The sequence below is a fragment of the Podarcis filfolensis genome (assembly GCF_964270895.1).
Source record: "Podarcis filfolensis genome assembly, chromosome: 6".
NCBI classification, from domain to species: domain Eukaryota; kingdom Metazoa; phylum Chordata; class Lepidosauria; order Squamata; family Lacertidae; genus Podarcis; species Podarcis filfolensis.
Window position 1 is genome coordinate 50,069,506 of NC_139609.1, and position 18,307 is coordinate 50,087,812.

Sequence of the window (18,307 nt, forward strand, 5' to 3'; positions counted from 1 at the left end):
GTTGTTTCCCCCCCTCCTACACAGATACACATGAAGCCAATTTCTCACTGCCTTAACAGGCTTTATTGCTACAGGAAGTTGCTGCTGTACAAAAATAGAGTTTATTCAAATGCAAATAAGGGGTAGAGAATATAAAAATCAGGAAAGGAAAAAGAGGAAATGCCTTTGATCAGGCCAAGAAGGGAAAAGGGAGTAGGAACTGCTGGTCACAGACCGGGACATAACATCAGCACCCGTTTTCAATGGTACACCAGGCCCGACTCTCAGCATCATAAATAGGTGCCACTGGGTGGGTAGGGTGGGGAGTGGGGTTCAAACAAATAAATAAATAAGTTAGAGAATAAATAACTTTGTTCAGAAAGTGTCACTTCTAGGACAGAGAGTTCCCCACCCTGCTGGCACCAAGTGATGGCTGACTCAGGGATTGGCAGGGGCTATTGCTGCTTCCAGTGTTGGCCTGGCAACTGTAGTGGCCAACCTCCAAGCTGCTGCTGGTGTGTTAGGGAATGTTGCAAACCAGGATGTTAACACCATCATTGGTTTTATAGGATAAGACCATTTTCTATAGCAATAGATGCCTTAATTACGCTGTGGAAACATAAGACTTCCATCAGCTGTGCTTCTCGATCTCCACAAGGTCCAGCCACCAGCCTCCCATCTGCCAAGGGCTTGTTCTCACCAGGAGAAGCTCCCCAAACCAGGTCAAAGATTCTAAGAATTACCACCATCTTAGTACAAAACCAGGAAGGTGCTCCATTCAGTCCTCAACAACTGTGCCGAACATCCCAGCACAAGACTGACAGCAGTAGCAATCGCTGGACCGTCAGAGCACAAGCTCACCAGTTGTAGGTTGACCCTGATGCTGCTGCTAAGCATTGTGACTCTGTCCTTCATGTTCAACTACATCTGCTCTCTGATGGAGCAAACCAATTTGCTCAGGGAAAGGTTTGGGGGCTTAAAGTGGGAGAGAACATCAGCCTTGCAATTGACAGGGCCAGGTGACCTGAGCGAGCAGCCAATTCTTTCCACTGCCTGACAAAGTGGCAAGGAGTGATGCTCAAGAACCTACCCATTTGCACCACAGGTCTTTCAGGCTACATCCCTATCCTTCATCCCTTGAGTAAAGGTATGGGAAATCCCAGTGCTGCTTCTCCACTGGAGGGTGCAACTTGATGGGTGAGCAAATGCACAACACGGTTGACGGACCAAACCCTAAAGGGGAGAATTCCTCCCAGTGTGGGTTTGCAGTCCTCAAAGGCTTGGCTGGCCTCCATCTCACCATCTTGCTGCTATGAGGAAAGTACCCTATGAAAATGTTCCACAGATGTGGAGATGAAGGCCCAGGCACCTTCGAGCTGTGGCCATCATGCTCTCCTCCTGCTTATTGTCCATGTGCTGCTTCTGCCTGACCTGGAAAGCCCCACCACAGACCGTGTCTCTCCGTGTCTCATGCCCCACCAATGGAGCAAGGCCCTAGGCATGGCTGCAGCCTCAGTGACAAACTGCGAGCTTGGAGTAGGCAGCCCCCTCAGCCCACACAGCCACACTCTGCTGCTGAGACATGGTCCACAGTCTGCCAGGCATTGCGCACATTCATAAAGGAGAAGTCCTCATACCGGGTGGGGCGGCAGCAGGGGTGGGAGGAAGGGTGGTCATGAGGCCCAGGCACGATGGTGCGTTGCTGTAGCAGGCTACTCAAGGCCAAGTCATAGTTGGTGCGGGCTCGCTGGCACGACCCACTGCAGTACTTGAACCGCACAATCTCCTCCGACTCGAAGCCCAGCCCAAGGTCCCGCACCTTCACCAGGCGGCTGTGCAGGCGGCAGAAGCGGCTGTTTTTGCTGCGACCGGCTTTCTTGGATCCTTTCTTGGCCTTGCTGGAGCTGGCTGGGGAGCGCTCAGCCCTGAGCAGTTCCGAAGAGCTCAGCCTGTCTATGGTCACGTTTCCCCCTGAAGGAAAAAAAGAAGAGGGGCGAGCAGAAAGGAGGACATGGGGAGAATGTTAGGCACCGGGAATCAAGGAAAAGGGCATGGGGCTCAATCTGCCCAAAAGATAACAGGCAGAAATATACCTATTTCCATTTGCTCTGCAAATGGACTGCCTGTTTCAAAGGACATGGGGGGTGGGTAAATGATTTAAAGAGAGGCAAAGCATCACAGCAGTGCCTGAGACAAAGGAAGCTGGGGACCACTGTGTAGGTGAGGATCCAACTGGGAAAAGTTCAGATCCTCACTACCCCAGACTCTCACCCACTTCCCCATGAGACATGCCAGGTTCCTACCGTGCCAGTGGCTCCATGTGCCCAGTGATGATGCTTCCCTGCTGTTTTCCTCCAGAGAGGCAGGGCTGGCAGTGCCCATGCTTCCATCAGAGGCAGCTCCCAATGTCTGGTTGTTGTGCCAGGTCTGCGGGGTTGCCATGACTGCACCAGCAAACAATGATAGCAGGGTGATTGTACCCCACAAACCCCGCTCCTACGAAAGAGATAATGGCACACCTTAGTAAGCACACCTCATGGAAACAAGGGCACAGAGAATGCAGCAGGGCTGTCCTACAAAGGAAGGTGTGATGAGGCAATGTGTTGTGCTGGAGTCTCGAGGCTACTTCACCTTCTAACGTGGGTGTCACTTCTGTGCTGGAAAACACATGCTGGCCATGTATATGTGCCATAATTGCACCATTATGTGAAAAGATAAAGGTGCCCAGGAATCCATTTCATGACATGCATGCCAAGTGAGAAGCTACAGTTATAGATGCATGCAGCAAAGAAGACATATGCAAGTTCACATGAGCAATGGACAAGCTTTGGCCTACATAAAAATGAAACCTATGTAAGAAAACTGCTATGTACAATGCGGCCCTCCAAGACAAGGTTCCCACAAGGGGAGAGGCCAGTGTTTCTCAAACTTGGGTCTCTAGCTGTTGTTGGACTACAACTCCCATCATCCCTGACCACTGGTTCTACTAACTTGGGGTGATGGGAGTTGTAGTCCAACCACAGCTAGAGACCCAAGTTTGAGAAACACTGGGCTAGGCTAACAGAGAGCAGCAAAGAACCAGATTCATGCATTGGAAACCCAAGGCAAGTGATGTACCAAGAAGCCATTCCATCTCTCATACATTGGGAGAGCTGGGATCCTCCTGCAGACAAGGGCCTTTCTACCTACCCGTTGCTTCTGAGGCTCCTGCTCCTGTGTTGAAAACACCCTCTGGCGAGGCTAACTCACCCTGTATCGCTCTTGTTGGACAGGCAAACTCCTGTAGGCAGAGGGAGATCTGTCCGATCTGTGCCTTGGCCCCTCCACTCTCCACTCCATCCTACCTGCAACACAAAGACACAGTTCAGGAACCGGACCTTTCTTTCCTAATTGGATAGCCTAATTTCTACACCTTCAGCCTTACTGTGGCCCAGACATCACCCTTGTCTAGATCTACACTTCTCCTTCCTGCACTGCAAGCCTCTCTGGATAAGTGAGTCAGTTGAGCTAAATAAAAGCAGTTCAGATGACCCTTGCAAGAGATAGTTGACCTGAAAGTTTGCAGTTTAGGATCTGGTATGAGTCTGTAACAGGAACAGGGTTGGGCTATGAGACATTCCCATGGCTCTGTCCCAATAATGTATCTTGGCCAATGAAAAATTAAAACAAGCCATTTCCTTAGCATCAGCTAAGACCACCAATATCCACAGCAAGCAACTATCTTGTGGATGCTGGTGCTGAAATAAATAAAACAGGCATGAGTGTTGCAGCTCCTTGTATTTCATCGTCGTCTCTAGAGGGGTACCATGGAGAGATCAGGCACCTACCCAGGACTGGGACTAAAGAGGTTCCTGGCCAGTTCCAACTCTGATGAGACCTAGCCTGATAATTTCTGAAGGTTTTGTGCTAGTTCATGTTTACGGTGACATGCACACAAATGGCTTGGGGTTTGTAAGGGCGGCCACCAGGCATGCAACCAGGAAAAGCTCACATGGAAGAGTCTATTATGACAGTAAGTGCTTCCAACATGGGTACTTTATTATGCCACTGCTATGATTTGTGAGATTATGAGCACACCTGTCCCACAACTGCAGACAGTTTTACCCCAGTGTAAAATTTTAGATTGTAAGCTTATTGTTAGAGCTAACGCACTGAGTGAAGCACCAGATTTAATCAGAGGCACAGTCTGCCCTCACACTACTTTCTGCCCTGCAACTACAGAGAGCGGTTCCCCAGAGTATTAAACAGCTGAGCCCTTTTAAAAGAGCTTGTGTAGAGGCTGGATGCAAAGGTAAACCCTTTTGGTTCTTGATTATCCTTCCATCTGAAGTTGCCACCACCTTAAATAGCTAGCTTTGATATTAGACTACCTTCAACTGGCATTGATCTGACCTGACCAGACAGGATTCATCTCCTGCATGAGGGAACATCTGGGAAATCTGGTCGTTTGCAGAGATGTGCACTTTATCAGATTCCCACAAGGTGGCAACAGAGAACCAGAGTTTTGTTGCATTTTTTACACTGCCCATACCACACACACAGAGGGGAACCTTTTATCTCATCTCAGTGGATAAGAGGGAGAACCTAGCCCTGATTCCGCAGACTGGGAAACAGAGAGTTCCAAAATGATTTAAAGACGCAGCAGTGCGGGTAGCTGTGAGAAAGACAGGCTTCCTGGGATAGTTCAGTCAGTAGAGCAGGAGACTCTTAACCTCAGGGCCATGGGTTTAAACCTCACATTGGGGAAAGAATTCCTGCATCACTGGGGGTTGGACTAGAGCAGGGGTCGGCAAGGTTTACCTCGCCTGGGCCGGTTCACTCCAGCAGAGATCCCTCCGTGGGCCAGATTGCGCATGCATGGCCGCAATTTCCGGCGTCTGAGCATGCGCAGACGTGATTTCCAGCACTGTGAAAGCAAGTCCCTGTGCCGTGCTGTGCTGGTTTAGCACAGCGCATGGGGACTCGCCAAGTGGGCTGCTCAGTTAGGGGACGGCTCATGGGCTGGTTAAATGACCCCCGTGGGCTGCTTGCGGCCCATGGGCCTTAGGTTGCCTACCCCTGGACTAGAGGACCCTTTTGGCCCCTCCCAACACTACAATTCTATAGTCTATGAGCCTTCCACTGAAACAGATACATCTCTATCTTTAAGCCCTGCACAGAATATCCATGTCTGTCCTGGAAGGTGGGGAGGTCCTACCAGTGATTTTGTAGAGAAAAGAATAGCTTCTGAAGATCAACCTGTGAAATGTGGAAATTATATCCTCTGGGTCCAATGTCCAAGCACATCCTAATAGATACTACTTGATCTTCAGAATTCAGACTTCTGTTTATTTTCTGCCATCCAGGCAACCATACCTAGTATGCAGAGTCCCCAGCCATGCAGACATTGAGGCCCAGTGGAAATCTGCCTCCATATCTTGCCAGACCCAGCACAGAGTAATAACCACACTGATTGCAGAGCTTCTGGGAGTCATCAGCTTCCAGCAACAACTCTGGAAGCTTCAAAGACATCTTTCCGCTTTCCCAAGACCTTTGGGTGGAAAAGCCATGCCTCCTCTGATGCAGAGGCCTGAATTTGACTCATGTTCATTAATGCAAGTCTTCCACAGACCTGGATCAGAATTATGGGGGTGGGGAATCAAGTTCAATTCCCAGGGAAACCCAAGAGGACTGAGAAGAATGGAAGGGAGGGGAGGCTTATCCATTGACTGCTGGCTGCAAAATGAATTCAGAAGCTGCGTCAGAAGGATGACACAAATCCTTTGACATGTATTCCTGAAGACTTATGCCTGGTATGTGCCACCTAGTAGCACACAGGGGCAAGGGCATTATCAAAACAGCATCTTCCCCTGTCATGCAGCTGTTTCGATTAAGAAATGAAGGGCTGCTTGTGCTGCATTTCGCAAATCAGGGAGGAGTGTTTGGAACAGGTTCTGGGAGAGCCAAATAGGCAGCCAGAGCACATAGGACCACATAGTCTATTTGTGGGTAATTAGGGAAATATACAAAACAATGGCTAGTAAGAAAGGAATGGGTTAGTATGGGCGGGGAGAACAGAATATTATCTTTCTGGTGCCTCGAACTGTCATAACAATCTGAAGTGGTGACTCTAAGGCATTCCGTTGCAGAGCTGCAGGAGTTTTTGAAGGAAGCTGGTTTGAAGATTTATGTTTACTTTCCAAAACAAAGAGATGTTGGCAGCAAAGTCTTCCTTGAAGCTGATGAGCAGCCAATATACACCCCTCTCCTTCTCCTTCTCCTCCACCCCCACCCCCACAACTCTGAACATCCTGCTCACTTTGTAAAGCATCCATGCATATGCTATCCTGGACCCCTTGTGGCTGGAACAGCATGCCAAAGTGTCAGTTCTGGAGCCTCATCTCTGGACACTCAGCCACCGGAGCAGCCCAACATGTCCCTGGTGTCTACAACGAACACTGTCAGAAGACTAAGTGAGCAAGCAAGCTAATGCAGGACTCACAACCTGACGCCACATTCCACAGTAACCCAAAACAGCAGGAATTATATCTGCGAGGAAGCAACAGAGAAGTCACGCCAGGATCGGAACCACAGCAGAAAAGAAGAGTGGGCCGCCTGACACCGGTGGTGATGGGGAGTGGAAAACAGACCTGCTGTGCAATCCTCGGCACGTTTACTCAGATGTAAGTCCCGCTGCTCTCAGGTAAGTTTGCATAGCATTGTAGGCTCAGTGACTGAGGTGGAAGAGCTGAGTTTCTCAAGTTTTGATGATGTAGAAATTGTGCCGAATTCTTCTCTCTCTCTCTCTCTCCTTTGAATGCTGGTGGAAATATGTTCTGGAAGTGCCTGAGGAAGCCAGAGAGGTCCTTCCTGATAGGCCTGGGCTAACAGCCCCAGAGAGCTCGCTAGATGTTGTTAGGCTCTGTAGGGTCAGTGCATCTGGCTGTTTTGGTGGGTCAAGTCCACCCAGGTAACATGAGCAGGATTCCTGCATTGCAGGGGGTTGGACTAGATTACCCTGGAGGTCCCTTGCAACCCTACGATTCTGTGATTCTATGACTCCTCAGTCCCATCCAACATTACCAATGGTCAGGAATGATGGTAGTTGTCGTCCAGCAATATCTGGAGGGCCAAAGGTTAGCCACTCTTGGACTGGAGGAAACGCAGAGAAATTCTAGAAGAGAAGAGGACCGTGGACCGCCTGGGAAAAGGCAAAGAGACACCCTGCATCCGGCTCTCTTGTCTTTCTCTGCCTCTCTCACACACACATACAACACACCCAACCATCGATTCTCTCCAGAGGAGCTGCCTGGAAAACTTAAGACTGGAGCCACGAGGCAGACCTGAGCTGTGGGATACGGGGAACCGAGAGAGCGAGCGAGCGTGCGGTCCGACTCCGAGCAAGCGGCCCTCTGGAGAACGGAGGCGCTCGAAGTCCGTCAAGAGTTACCCGGGTCGGCGGCGGAGAAGCAGCCCTGCCGCGACAAGCGCCCGCTCCGCTTCCGAACAGCCTGCCTACTTGCTCCGCTCCAGATTCTTGCTTCTTCGCCCCCCCCCCCAGCCGCGCATTTGCCCCGCTCTCTTCTCCCCGCCCCAGTCTAGGGGGCGCTGCGCTCGCGCTTTCCCGCCCGCCGCACTCACCGCGCGCTCCGTCTCGGCAGATCGGGCGCCTCCTGCTGCGCGCGGCTCTCCGGGGACCATGCTCCGAGGATCCGGGCCGGGAAGCGCCTCCCTCTGCCCTCGGGTACCGGCCCTTCCAGGGCATCGAATCCGCTCCCTGCACGGGAGACACACGGTCACCGGCGGCCTGGTCAGAGCCACGGGGAATACCTACACCGGGGAGGGAGCAAAGAGGAGGGCCCCCGCGCCCCTTCCCTCTTCCCGACGGCCAGAGATTTCGCCTCTCCCCGCTCTGGGACAGAACTGCGCACACCCACAGCCCTTTCCCCGCGAGGACCACGAGCTCGCCAGCCCCCCTCCTTACCTCCCGGCGGCGGCGGCGGCGGCGGCAGCGGCTCCTCGGCGGCTCCTGCGCTCACCCGGCCCCGGGGGCCATAGCCCGGCCCCGCCGGGATCGCTCCCTCGGGCGCCCGACGTTCACGTCGCCTGCATGGCCGGCAGGTGCCCGGTGGGCTCAGCGCCCCCCTGCGGGGAAAGATCGGGTTAGAGCGGCTGGCGTCCGGGCCGGAGTCGGCAGGGCAGCCCCGATCCCGGGACCCCCCTCCACGCCGGGCCGGACTCACCGCACACGGCGAGGCAGGGAGCCGGCGGGGCGCTCGGCCCTCGGGAAGCGGACCTACGGCCGGCCGGGCTCCGGGACAGGCGGCCTCTGGCAGGAAGAAAAGCACCGGCTCCATCTCCGCGGCTGGCAGAGTCTGGTGTCAAATTCCAGCCTCCGCTGTCACCTGATCCCCAGGGCGGGGCTCGCCCCAGAGACAAGAGAAAGAGCCACGGGTGGGACCTCGCCGCACCCCACCCCGGCCGCCAAGCCGAGCAGCCGGCGCAGGCGCCGCCCCTGGGACCGGCGCGGAGGCCCCTGGGGCCCTCAGGCAGCTGGCGCCCTGGCGACGGTCATGAGGCACTTCTCTGCCTCCTAGTCCTCGCTGCCACCAGAGAGTGGGGGGATTGGAGGCTGCGGGCACTTTCGCTCTCTGGACAACATGGTGGAGAGGATTGGGCCCAAGGAGAGCCAGAGTAAGGTGCTGCTTCTGCCGGCTTGCGCTCTCTCAGGGAGGGACAGCAGGGAGGGTGCAGGTGAGCAGAGGCAGCTGCTCATGCAAAACGTGGGCCACCCACATACTCACTCTCACCTGCATCCTCCCTCGTGGTGGCACAGTATTGGGCATGACGTTTGCTTGCACTCTCAAGCTGGGCAGTCCTTACTGCTGCATCACCCGCAGGCAGAGCTGCCCAGGGCAGGAGAGAGCAGATGAGTGGCTGGAAGCTGTGGCAGTTGCTCCTTACATCCATTGCTAGGGGAGGTACAGAGCAGTCCTTGCCCACCCAAACTTCTCAAGGATGTTGTGCCACAGCAGGAACTGGTCTGTAGTCCATGCCAGTGCGGTGCTGGTGATCAGCGGCTTGGCAGTGCTGATCCCTGGCCCCAGTAGCTGAATCGCGGCTGCCTTTCTCTGGACATCAAGCTCCCCCAGTCCCTACTTCCAGGTGCTCAGTAGCAGTTAACTGTCTTCTATCCCCCGCCCCATCATCCTTAGATAGTAATAATTTGTAGGACTTTGCTCACTTATAAAGTCATGCATTGGGGGTCCTTCATCATTTTGCTGCATGGGACCCCCGTCTTCTGCCCCTAGATCCTGGCCTGAGGGCCCAGGAGCATGTGCTAGGGGCCCTCTCCTTAAGCTAGGCTGGTGCCTGTGGCCACACTGCTTTTGCTGGGGACCAGGGGCGTCTTACCCATAGAGGCTAGGGGCGCAGGGTGCCAGGGCGCCAAGTTCTGGAGGGTGCCAGGGAAGAGGCAGAGGCTGGACGCGGCACCTGCCAGCATCAGCTCGCCGCCCTTGCCCACCACGGCATGCCGCGGCCAGCTGAGCCGGGAGGCACCGCGGCCAGCCTCCACCTCTTCCCTGCCAGAGGAGCCACCCTCCAGCCGCTGCCCGCCTCCTCCAGCCCTGCCAGCAGCGCCGTCCTCCCTAAAAAGCTCTGGGAAATGGGGGCGGGGGGCACCAGAGGGAGCTTTACACCACGGCGCCAGATATGCTCAAGATGGCCCTGCTGGGGACTCAACACAAATGTAAGCAGATATGGCACACTGGTTTTCATATGCACCTTCGGAAGACTCAGTTACTCTGATTAACGCTTCCTCATTCAAAATATAAAAGGCTGCTTTAGTCCAAGAAGAGATCATTGGTCCATCTAGCTTGCTATTATCTAGAGCAGAATTCCACCACCATCCCATGAGTCCTGCCCAGCTTGGGCTGATGGTTTGGAAAGGCTGGTCTACGCATAGATTGGCAGCAGTTCTCCAGTATTGACCTTCCTCAGCAATATCTGGAGATGCTGGGGCTAGATGAGGGACCTTCGGCTCTGCCGCTGAACCACAGTCCTTCCTTGCCGGCTGGAGGAGAAGCCTGGATCTTTTCTGGAAATCACCACTGGCGTTGCTCACATGTCCCACGAACCCCCTCCCCACGCCAAGTGGATCATGGATTAACTCCCACATAGCTGCCGAGGGTATACCTTGCTAATCTGTTTGTGGGCAGGCAGCCCAGTTCTTACCTCCAACTCTTATGTTCTTCTCCGGACCTCGGCGGAGGGACTGAGATGGCTCAGCAGAACCACCACCCCAGGTCCCCAAGCACCCTACCCCTTGGAGGCCTGGGAAGGGAATGTATTCCCTGCGCCTTCCTGGCTCCCCTGGCACCAGGCAGCTCTCAAGGGCACTAGCTTGCATCCAGTTCTCACATCCCGTCCCCTTCCCTGCCTGCTGCCGCTGCTGTACATCGTAAGCCCCTTTGCACCGTTTCTCTGCTGGCTGCACTTGCCCTCAGCTGCTCTCTCTTGCCTCTAATTAGCTATTCCAATGGAGTGAGCCAAATGGGGCGCTTGCTGTTGGCACAGGATCTAAACTGGGATCGCTTGATAAATTGCCAACCCAATCTCTCTGGGCTTATATAATAATTCTTTGCTCCAGAGAGGAACTGCACGCTCATTAGTGGTTTCCACTGCTGGCCAGAGAATGGGCCTGGGGGATGCCTCTGCACCTGGCCCTTCCCCCACCTCCTGCCCTGGGCCAGCTATATATAGGCCAAGCATTATTTACTCTTAGCTACATAGGGTCTTACCCCTGAGCACATTTGCTTAAATCCGTTAGGATTATCCTGTATGACAGCTCCGTTTCGTTAAAGTGTAGCCACTCCTCCCTTACTTACACTTGCTGTGCAGTGATCTTAATAAGCATTATAGTGTCAAGTAAACCTATTGCTAAAACTGCCCTGCTCAAGGCAGTCTCAGCGGGATAACGCTTTAGAGAACCAGCACCAGCTTTAGACCCAACCAGGGTGTTGTGCTAAATCTACTAGTGTGGACCCAAGATCCTTGACAAACTGGGTTTTTAGGGAGGAGGAGATTTGAATCCTGGCCCCAGCAAGGAGCAGTGCCAACCCCACCCCCTCACTTGATGTGTTGCAACTGGGAAATATAAGAAGAATAACTGGTGCCAGAGATGTTTGTTTTGCTCTTTCTACCCCACCCCTTCCCCCCCACCCCTTTTTGGGTCCTGCCTTTTAGGTTGTAAGCCTGCGAGCGGGGACTGTCATGTTTTTAATCTGTGCAGAGTTTATTAAAAATGTAGGTACTTTGTAAATGAGAAAGCATAGCAATTGAAATCAAAAGGGAAGGGGGCATCCAATGAATGTTGGGAAATTCAGGACAGATGAAAGGAAGTACCTCTTCCCACACTGTCTAGTGAAACTATGGCATTTTCTCCCACAAGGTGTTGGGGTGGTCACCAACTTAGATGGCTTTAAAAGAGGATTAGACAAATGCACAGGGGATAAGGCTGTCAATGGATACTAACCACCCTATGTTCTACCTTCACTGTCGGAGGCAGTATGCAACTGAATACCAGTTGCTGGGGAAAGGTGTTTTTGGCACTCAAGTCCTACTTGCAGGCTTTTTATACACATCTGGCTGGCCACTTTGAGAACTCAGTGTTGGACAAAATGGGCCTTTTGTCTGATCCAACAGTTCTCTTCATATAAGCTTTCCATGGACATACCTGGGGACCCTCGGTGGCATGAATACTGTCTCACAAGTACTTTTCTGGGAGCAGAGCAGCACTTATACCACACCTCAGATTACCTTTGTCTGGATTTAGGAATGTAGCGTAACAGAGTCTTTTATGTTCGCATTTATCAGCACTGCACTTTTAGGTTATTTTTGAACTATATGCTTCTTGTGGGGCTCTGCTGCCATTTTTGCTCCGTTTTAATATCAGCGTTGGTTTGTTGTTGCTATGTATTTTTAAATCAGTTTGCCATAAGCTGCCTTGTGGGGTCTGGAAATGGAGAGGCTGGGAAGAAACCCTCTTGATAAATAACACATATACAGATGGTAAAGACTGCCTGAGTCTGATTACAGTGAAACCCAAAAGTGGATGCAAGAGCTATTTAAAGAAGAAGGTATATTTCTCCCTGTTTTTGGAACAGAAAGCTGGTTGCCTGCAGAATTTATGGTCTGTGCTAAATCTTGGATGATCTTCTCTGTTGCAGGCTGTCAGGGACATGTCAGGGACCAAGGCAACAGCAGTGCATGTAGATATAGATATAGATATAGGCTTAAGGCATATCTAATATCTATATCTATATCTACCAGTATATCTATCTATCTATAAACTGCTGCTGACACCCTGCTATGGGTGGATGTGAGCGGGTGAGATGGGGTTAGCTTTTATTGATACCTTGAAGCATACTAGTGTTCAAATTATTATTATTAGTATTATACTCCGCCCCCGCCCCCCAACAGCCCTAAGCCATTTGTATCAATTTCCTATGCCTTCAAGGATGGGATATGCCTGTCATTTTTTGATAAAATGATTGTTTCCTGCCCTGACCCCATGAGATAAGATGGACTATAAATAAAATGAAGCAAATTGCTTGCAATCAGCTAGCCTGACCTTCTGAAGAAATAAAAGTCACATCTCAAAAAAGCCTCAAGTGTAACTGTGTTAACCATTTAAATCTATTTTAGCAATCGGAGCGGACACATTTAAAATCACCCACTGCCTTCCACTGCCAAAACTAAGCAGTACAACCAGTCCACAATGCTGGCGACAAAGGCCCTAATTGGGATAGTTTTTCCACATGAGGTGGACCTGTGGAACGGTTAATAGTTTTTGGTTAAAAGTTTTACTATAAAAGGTCAACAGATATATTGTACACTAAAGCTGGAGCTGATCTCATTATTGGGTGGACAAAACAAAAACTTGCTATACAAAGAATTCTGTTGTTTGTGATAGTGGCAGCCATGCAAGTATAACCTAAGAATTAACACAGAGAAGTAACATGATTGGACCATGGGTAGAGCAAAGTGTGCAACATTCCCTTGGCCAAAAAAACCCCTAACCAACCAAGTAAAAGTTGCTAAAGGGGAAACACATGGGTCAAATTATGTACTTTATCGTTTTCTTACTTCTGGAAATGAAATAGTTGGACATCGGCTTCAGATACCGGACAGATGTTCTAAGTTAATATAAAGAAAATGTTCTTGCACAATTTTTCATTCTCCGTATTTACATTGTATAGCTGAGTAAACTGTATAGAATGGGGGGGGCAGTCTGGATTATATCCATGGGTCCCTTCCAGGCCTGAGATCTTGTATCTGTGGGGTTAGAACAGGGGTCAGCAACCTTTTTCAGCCATGGGCCAGTCCACCGTCCCTCAGACCATGTGGTGGGCCGGACTATATTTTTTTGGGGGGGGGGATGAATGAATTCCTATGCTCCACAAATAATCCAGAGATGCATTTTAAATAAAAGGGCACATTCTACTCATGTAAAAACACGCTGATTCCTGGACCGTCTGCGGGCTGGATTAAGAAGGTGATTGGGCCGCATCCGGCCCCCGGGCCTTAGGTTGCCTACCCCTGGGTTAGAATATGTAAGATGAAACCTGTTGAACCAGTTAAACCAGTTCCTTTGTTAGCTCAGCTAAATGTTCATCACCAGCATCTTAAAGAGTGAGTCCTGTTGTCATAGAGACAAATGGCTGGGTCTTTTCCCACCTCACCTGACTGGATGCCGCATCATCCTAGGATTGAAAACATTAGGCCAAGAGGGGCTGTGAGAGAGATAGTTTTGGCTAACACTGGAAGCTGGAGACACAGAGGCTTGGTCTGTGCTGGACTCAAAAGCTGTGGCTTGGGGATCCCCCTGGGAACCTAATGAGGAGGCAAGATCTGTTGGTGTGTTTATGTTGTGAGCCCTTCTCTGCCAATCCTATGTTCAGGTTGTATATATGTGTGTAAATAAAGACATAACTGTCTCCTTTGAGCTTCTTTCCTGAAACCGGAAACCTGGGTAAGCATTGGGTAAGTCTCTTGCCGTTTGGAGATTGGGGTGAACAATACCAATTGCAAATGCAACACCTCCTCCTACTTAGTTTTTGAATACAGTAAGCATATTTTATTTTAAAAAGTGGGGTAGGAGAATGGAATCTACTTAAGGTACAGGGAAAGAGTAAAGAGTTAAACCATGACAGGTGCCACTTGGCCTACACAGCATCAAAAGCATATTTGTTCCTTAAAATACTGTAGCACAGGAAAAATGTTGTTTGTGGGGATCAATTGTCCTCCTTGCCAGAATAGAAATTCTAATATTTTTCTAGAATAGTTTCAGAGGAGATTGGTTGAGGCACAACTATAGCAGCCTTTGCCAACTTGGTGGCTTCCAGAGGTGTTGGATGAAAACTTCCACCCGATTTGATGGAAGTTTTTATTATTATTATTATTATTATTATTATTATTATACTTTTTCTTTTGCAGGTAACAACAAAGAGCAACTGAATTCAGCCTGGAAATCTGGAAAGTCACAGGAGAGATGCATACATGTGTAAGATGGGTAAGTATAATCCGATACATTCATTTTACAATATATTCTAATCATGAAGTCCAGATTTCTTTTTATGTGCAGGTAAAGAATCTTGTAGATTATTGGTAAAGTCCCAGTATATTGCATAGAAGTGCTCTGCAGAATCTTTGCCTTTAATTACACAAAGTTTGTGGGTTATTTTTTCAGCGATCACCAGTCTGCAAATCTTTGTACCATAATGCAAGAGTCAACTTTAACGTCTTCCATTTTTGTGCTGCAGAAATTCCGGCAGCTGCCAGCATCCAAGTAATAGCTCTTTTGAAGGACACTGCTTCATATTATTATCCCACATATTTAATAAATAAATAAATAAATGTGTGGGGTTGCTTGAATCTGAAACTTAAATATGTCTGACATTTCTGCAAATATCTCTTTCATGGACATTCTCACCATAAAGGGAAAAAAGTTCCCTTTTGAGCACACCCTCCTCCAACAGACCTGGGAAGGTTGAGAGTTTATGTGTGAGATCTGAACAGGAGTTTGGTGCCATCTATGTAATATTGTACTTTCAAAGAGTATTCTTGGATATAAGCAGATATTGACTCAAAGGGTTTACTTGAGCAAATACCATTCCACATAGTCTTCAATGTTGAAATTAAGGTCTCTTTCCTATGCAGTTTTCAGGCCAACTAATTGGCCTGTAGTTGTGTAATAATTCATTATACTATACATGGTAGAGATCAAGCCTCTTCCTACATGCCCTTGGTTTAAGAGTATAAATTCAAATTTAGTTAACGGTCTGGTGGCTTGTGCAATTAAAGCATTATATGCTAAATAAGTGGGAGAACTGTATTTATTGTAACCAGTAGAGTCTCAAGTCACCTGTATTAATTGTTAGTTGTTCTTTGGATATTGGTTTATCATTAGCATAAAAACTACAAAGTCTAAATAAATGTTTTTTCTTCCATAATAGGATGAGATTTCATAGAGCTGGATCTTGGACTTGGGTGTGAAAGCCAAGTGATGTTAAAGGTGAACACAAAGGAGATAGACATCGCTGCAACCTTTTCCATATTGTGTTCTTCGTATATGGGTTGCGGTATTTTATCTAAAATTGTTTTGGAAATTCAGGAGTACCCATATTTTATTTTATAACATTTAGTCTTTGAGGTCAATCCATTTCTTATTTGTTTTAGTGATGATAAAATTACATTGACATCGTTGGAATGCATCGTGAGATAAGGCTAGGTGTGGTAGCCCCTATCCACTCCCTTGATTTCCTGTAAAAAATAATAATAATAGCCAGGCTGGACCACTTTTTTTTTTTACACAAACACAAACTTTTAAAGTATCATTTACCATTTCTTGAGTCAATTGGGTGGAAGTCAAATTAGAAGCAATTGGGAAGGATATAAAATTTTAGGTATTATCATCATTTGAATAAACACAGTTATGAAGTTGAAAGATGTAGTTTATCCCATCAACCCAAGGCTCCTAACTTTTTATAAGAGTATAATTTAAAATGTATAATTTATTCAATTTATATGCGATTTTTACCCCTAAAAATTAGTCCTACAATGTGGAATAGGTGTTTGCTGAAGCTTAATTTGCTCCATTGGGCCTATATTGTGGTACATGATCCATGATTTATTGAGATTGGTTTTAAGGCCTGCCATTTTTTCAAACTGACCTAATTCTGATTTTAGCATTGGTGTGGTGTCCAGTGGATTAGTTAACATGCAAATCATGTCATCAGCATAAATGCTCTTCATCCTTTCCTCAGTCACCGCTAATATGAGGGTTGAATTGCAGTGAAATTGCTAAAGGTTCTAGAGAAAAGGGAAAGAACAGTGAGGACAGAATATACTGTATCATTTATCTTGCATCTGATGGACAACATGGTTCAAAGCATCTGGAGGGCACTAGGATGGTAAAGGCTGGGCTATATTCTCAATTTTGAAACCATCTTCAGCCCCTCGCCTGGTCAGAGAATGTTCTAGGGCCTTTTTAACATTCTGGTAGGTTTTATTACATTCTATGCTAGGAATGTGCTGCTCTTTTTCAGTTAGTGTGCCTAGGATTTGGGAATCATTCTGAAATGTCGGCCAAATTATCACTTGTTTTGCGGGGAAATAACATTTTCCCAGCAATAAATAGCTTTTCTTGTTGTTGCTGGTAAAGAAAAAAAGAAAGGAAAGTGTTTCTTCTTCCAGACAGCATGTCAATTGCAGCAGCGTGCTTGATGTGGAATGTGGTTCTGGCATGTCAGAAGCACTTTTTGGTTAATGTCAGTGATGTCACTGGTGACAAGCACCACTCTTCCCCACCCCCTGGTGTTACTTTTAAAGTTGTTGTTGTTGAAGTTGTTTTAAAAAACATGTTTCTTAAAAAAAATCTTTTCAGGAGTTAAAGGTCTTTAATGAGCTTTCCTTCTGTAGCATAACAGCAGGAGTGCCAACTGCAGCCTTGTTAAATGTGTAACGAGCTGGGTAAACCCCATCAAGACTATTTCCTCCCTTGCAATATTGTCCTGACATTTCCTAATAAATTATAATCATAATAATATTCCCTCTAGACTGTGTGTTCCTCACCAATTCTGGAGTGCACAAACTTTGTTAAGTAAGTCAAAGAAAAACTCAAAATACAATACTCTAAAGTTGCAATCCAAAACACACTACAGAGTAAACATCATTGAACATAATTATTTATATTTATATCCCACATTTTCTCCAAGGAGCTCAAGGTGGTACACACTCCAGTTTATCTTCACGGCAATCCTGTTAAGTAGGTTAGGCTGAAAGACTGTGACTGGCCCAAGGTCAGCCAGTAAGCTTCATGACTGAATGAGAATTCAAACACTGCTCTCCCATGTCCTACCTAGTCCAACACTTGAGGTGCCACACCACATTATTAGGACATTCTTTTGAGTCAATATATAATATATAGGGTTGTACCTAGGGACCTAGATGAAGAAAGGCATTAAGAACATAAATTTCTGACAGTACGTGATATGCAATTTGCATTAAAAGGTCCTCTCTACATTCTTATGAAAAAAACAACAACCAACCTCAACAACTTACTTTGGCCCAAAACAATTAAGAGCAAATTCTGAAAATGCTTGCAACCTAGTTTATTTTCCCCCACACGTGCTTAGTTTGTTCAAATATTGAGTTCTTCTGTGGCTTATTTTATAGATCTTGTATTAAAGCCTATCTTATAACTCTGTTAATGTCACTGGAGTGGGTTTGTTTGTTTTGTTTTGATGAGTCATTCTGACAGGAGCATCAGGAGCCATTGAAGTAATGGCTTGAATCTAATCTTCCCTCATTAAAGCAGGTCGTTTAATAGACAGTCAGATTTAAAATATACAGTTATAGGGGAAAACGGGTAATTCCGAAATAACATTCAGGCAGTTCACAATTTCAAATCATTTAAAAGTTGTATTTTCTTAGGCTATTTGCTGGAGGAAAAGGTGTCTGAACTTCAGCCGAGTTAATTTCTAATAACCAGAACCCACTCCTTGTCCCTTTCAGGGACTTTCACTGCAATATCAGTAGTAGCTGGCATTTTTCTTCGAAGCAAAAATAGTGGGGAGTTTTCCTTTAAGTTCCCAGGCCCAGCTAAGGTGCTATGCTCCTTTCATTACCACTGACATCACAAAGGAGACCACTCAGGCAACACTGGTAGACAGGTAGCCCTTAACATAGAAAGATATTCTGTGCCTCTCAAGACTGGAAAAGGACTTTCTCCAAGACTTTAGCTGTCTATTTATTTATTAACAGCATTCATGTCCTGCCTTTCTGT

General features: G+C 48.0%; 1 protein-coding gene and 1 long non-coding RNA gene across 5 annotated transcripts; one reads left to right on the forward strand and one right to left on the reverse strand.

Moving 5' to 3' along the window:
- Positions 1-37: 37 nt before the first annotated feature.
- ARTN (artemin) lies at positions 38-8,068 on the reverse strand (the record flags this gene model as incomplete). 2 transcript variants are annotated; one of them, XM_083619971.1, is made up of 5 exons in its annotated part: positions 38-1,950; positions 2,283-2,475; positions 3,229-3,323; positions 7,600-7,735; positions 7,943-8,068. In XM_083619971.1, the coding sequence occupies 4 exons, from the start codon at positions 7,721-7,723 to the stop codon at positions 1,529-1,531; spliced, it is 834 nt and encodes a 277-aa protein (XP_083476097.1). In that variant the 3' UTR covers positions 38-1,528. The 2 variants fall into 2 exon arrangements, with proteins under 2 accessions (XP_083476097.1, XP_083476098.1); XM_083619972.1 differs by lacking the exons at positions 7,600-7,735; positions 7,943-8,068 and adding an exon at positions 6,278-6,332.
- Positions 6,533-17,068, forward strand: LOC310765209. Of its 3 annotated transcripts, none has more exons than XR_014549480.1 (3): positions 6,533-6,661; positions 14,458-14,533; positions 15,477-17,068. It is a non-coding gene; the product is annotated as an uncharacterized lncRNA (long non-coding RNA). The 3 variants fall into 3 exon arrangements; XR_014549481.1 differs by lacking the exon at positions 6,533-6,661 and adding an exon at positions 8,412-8,652; XR_014549482.1 differs by lacking the exon at positions 6,533-6,661 and adding an exon at positions 12,300-13,878.
- Positions 17,069-18,307: the final 1,239 nt, after the last annotated feature.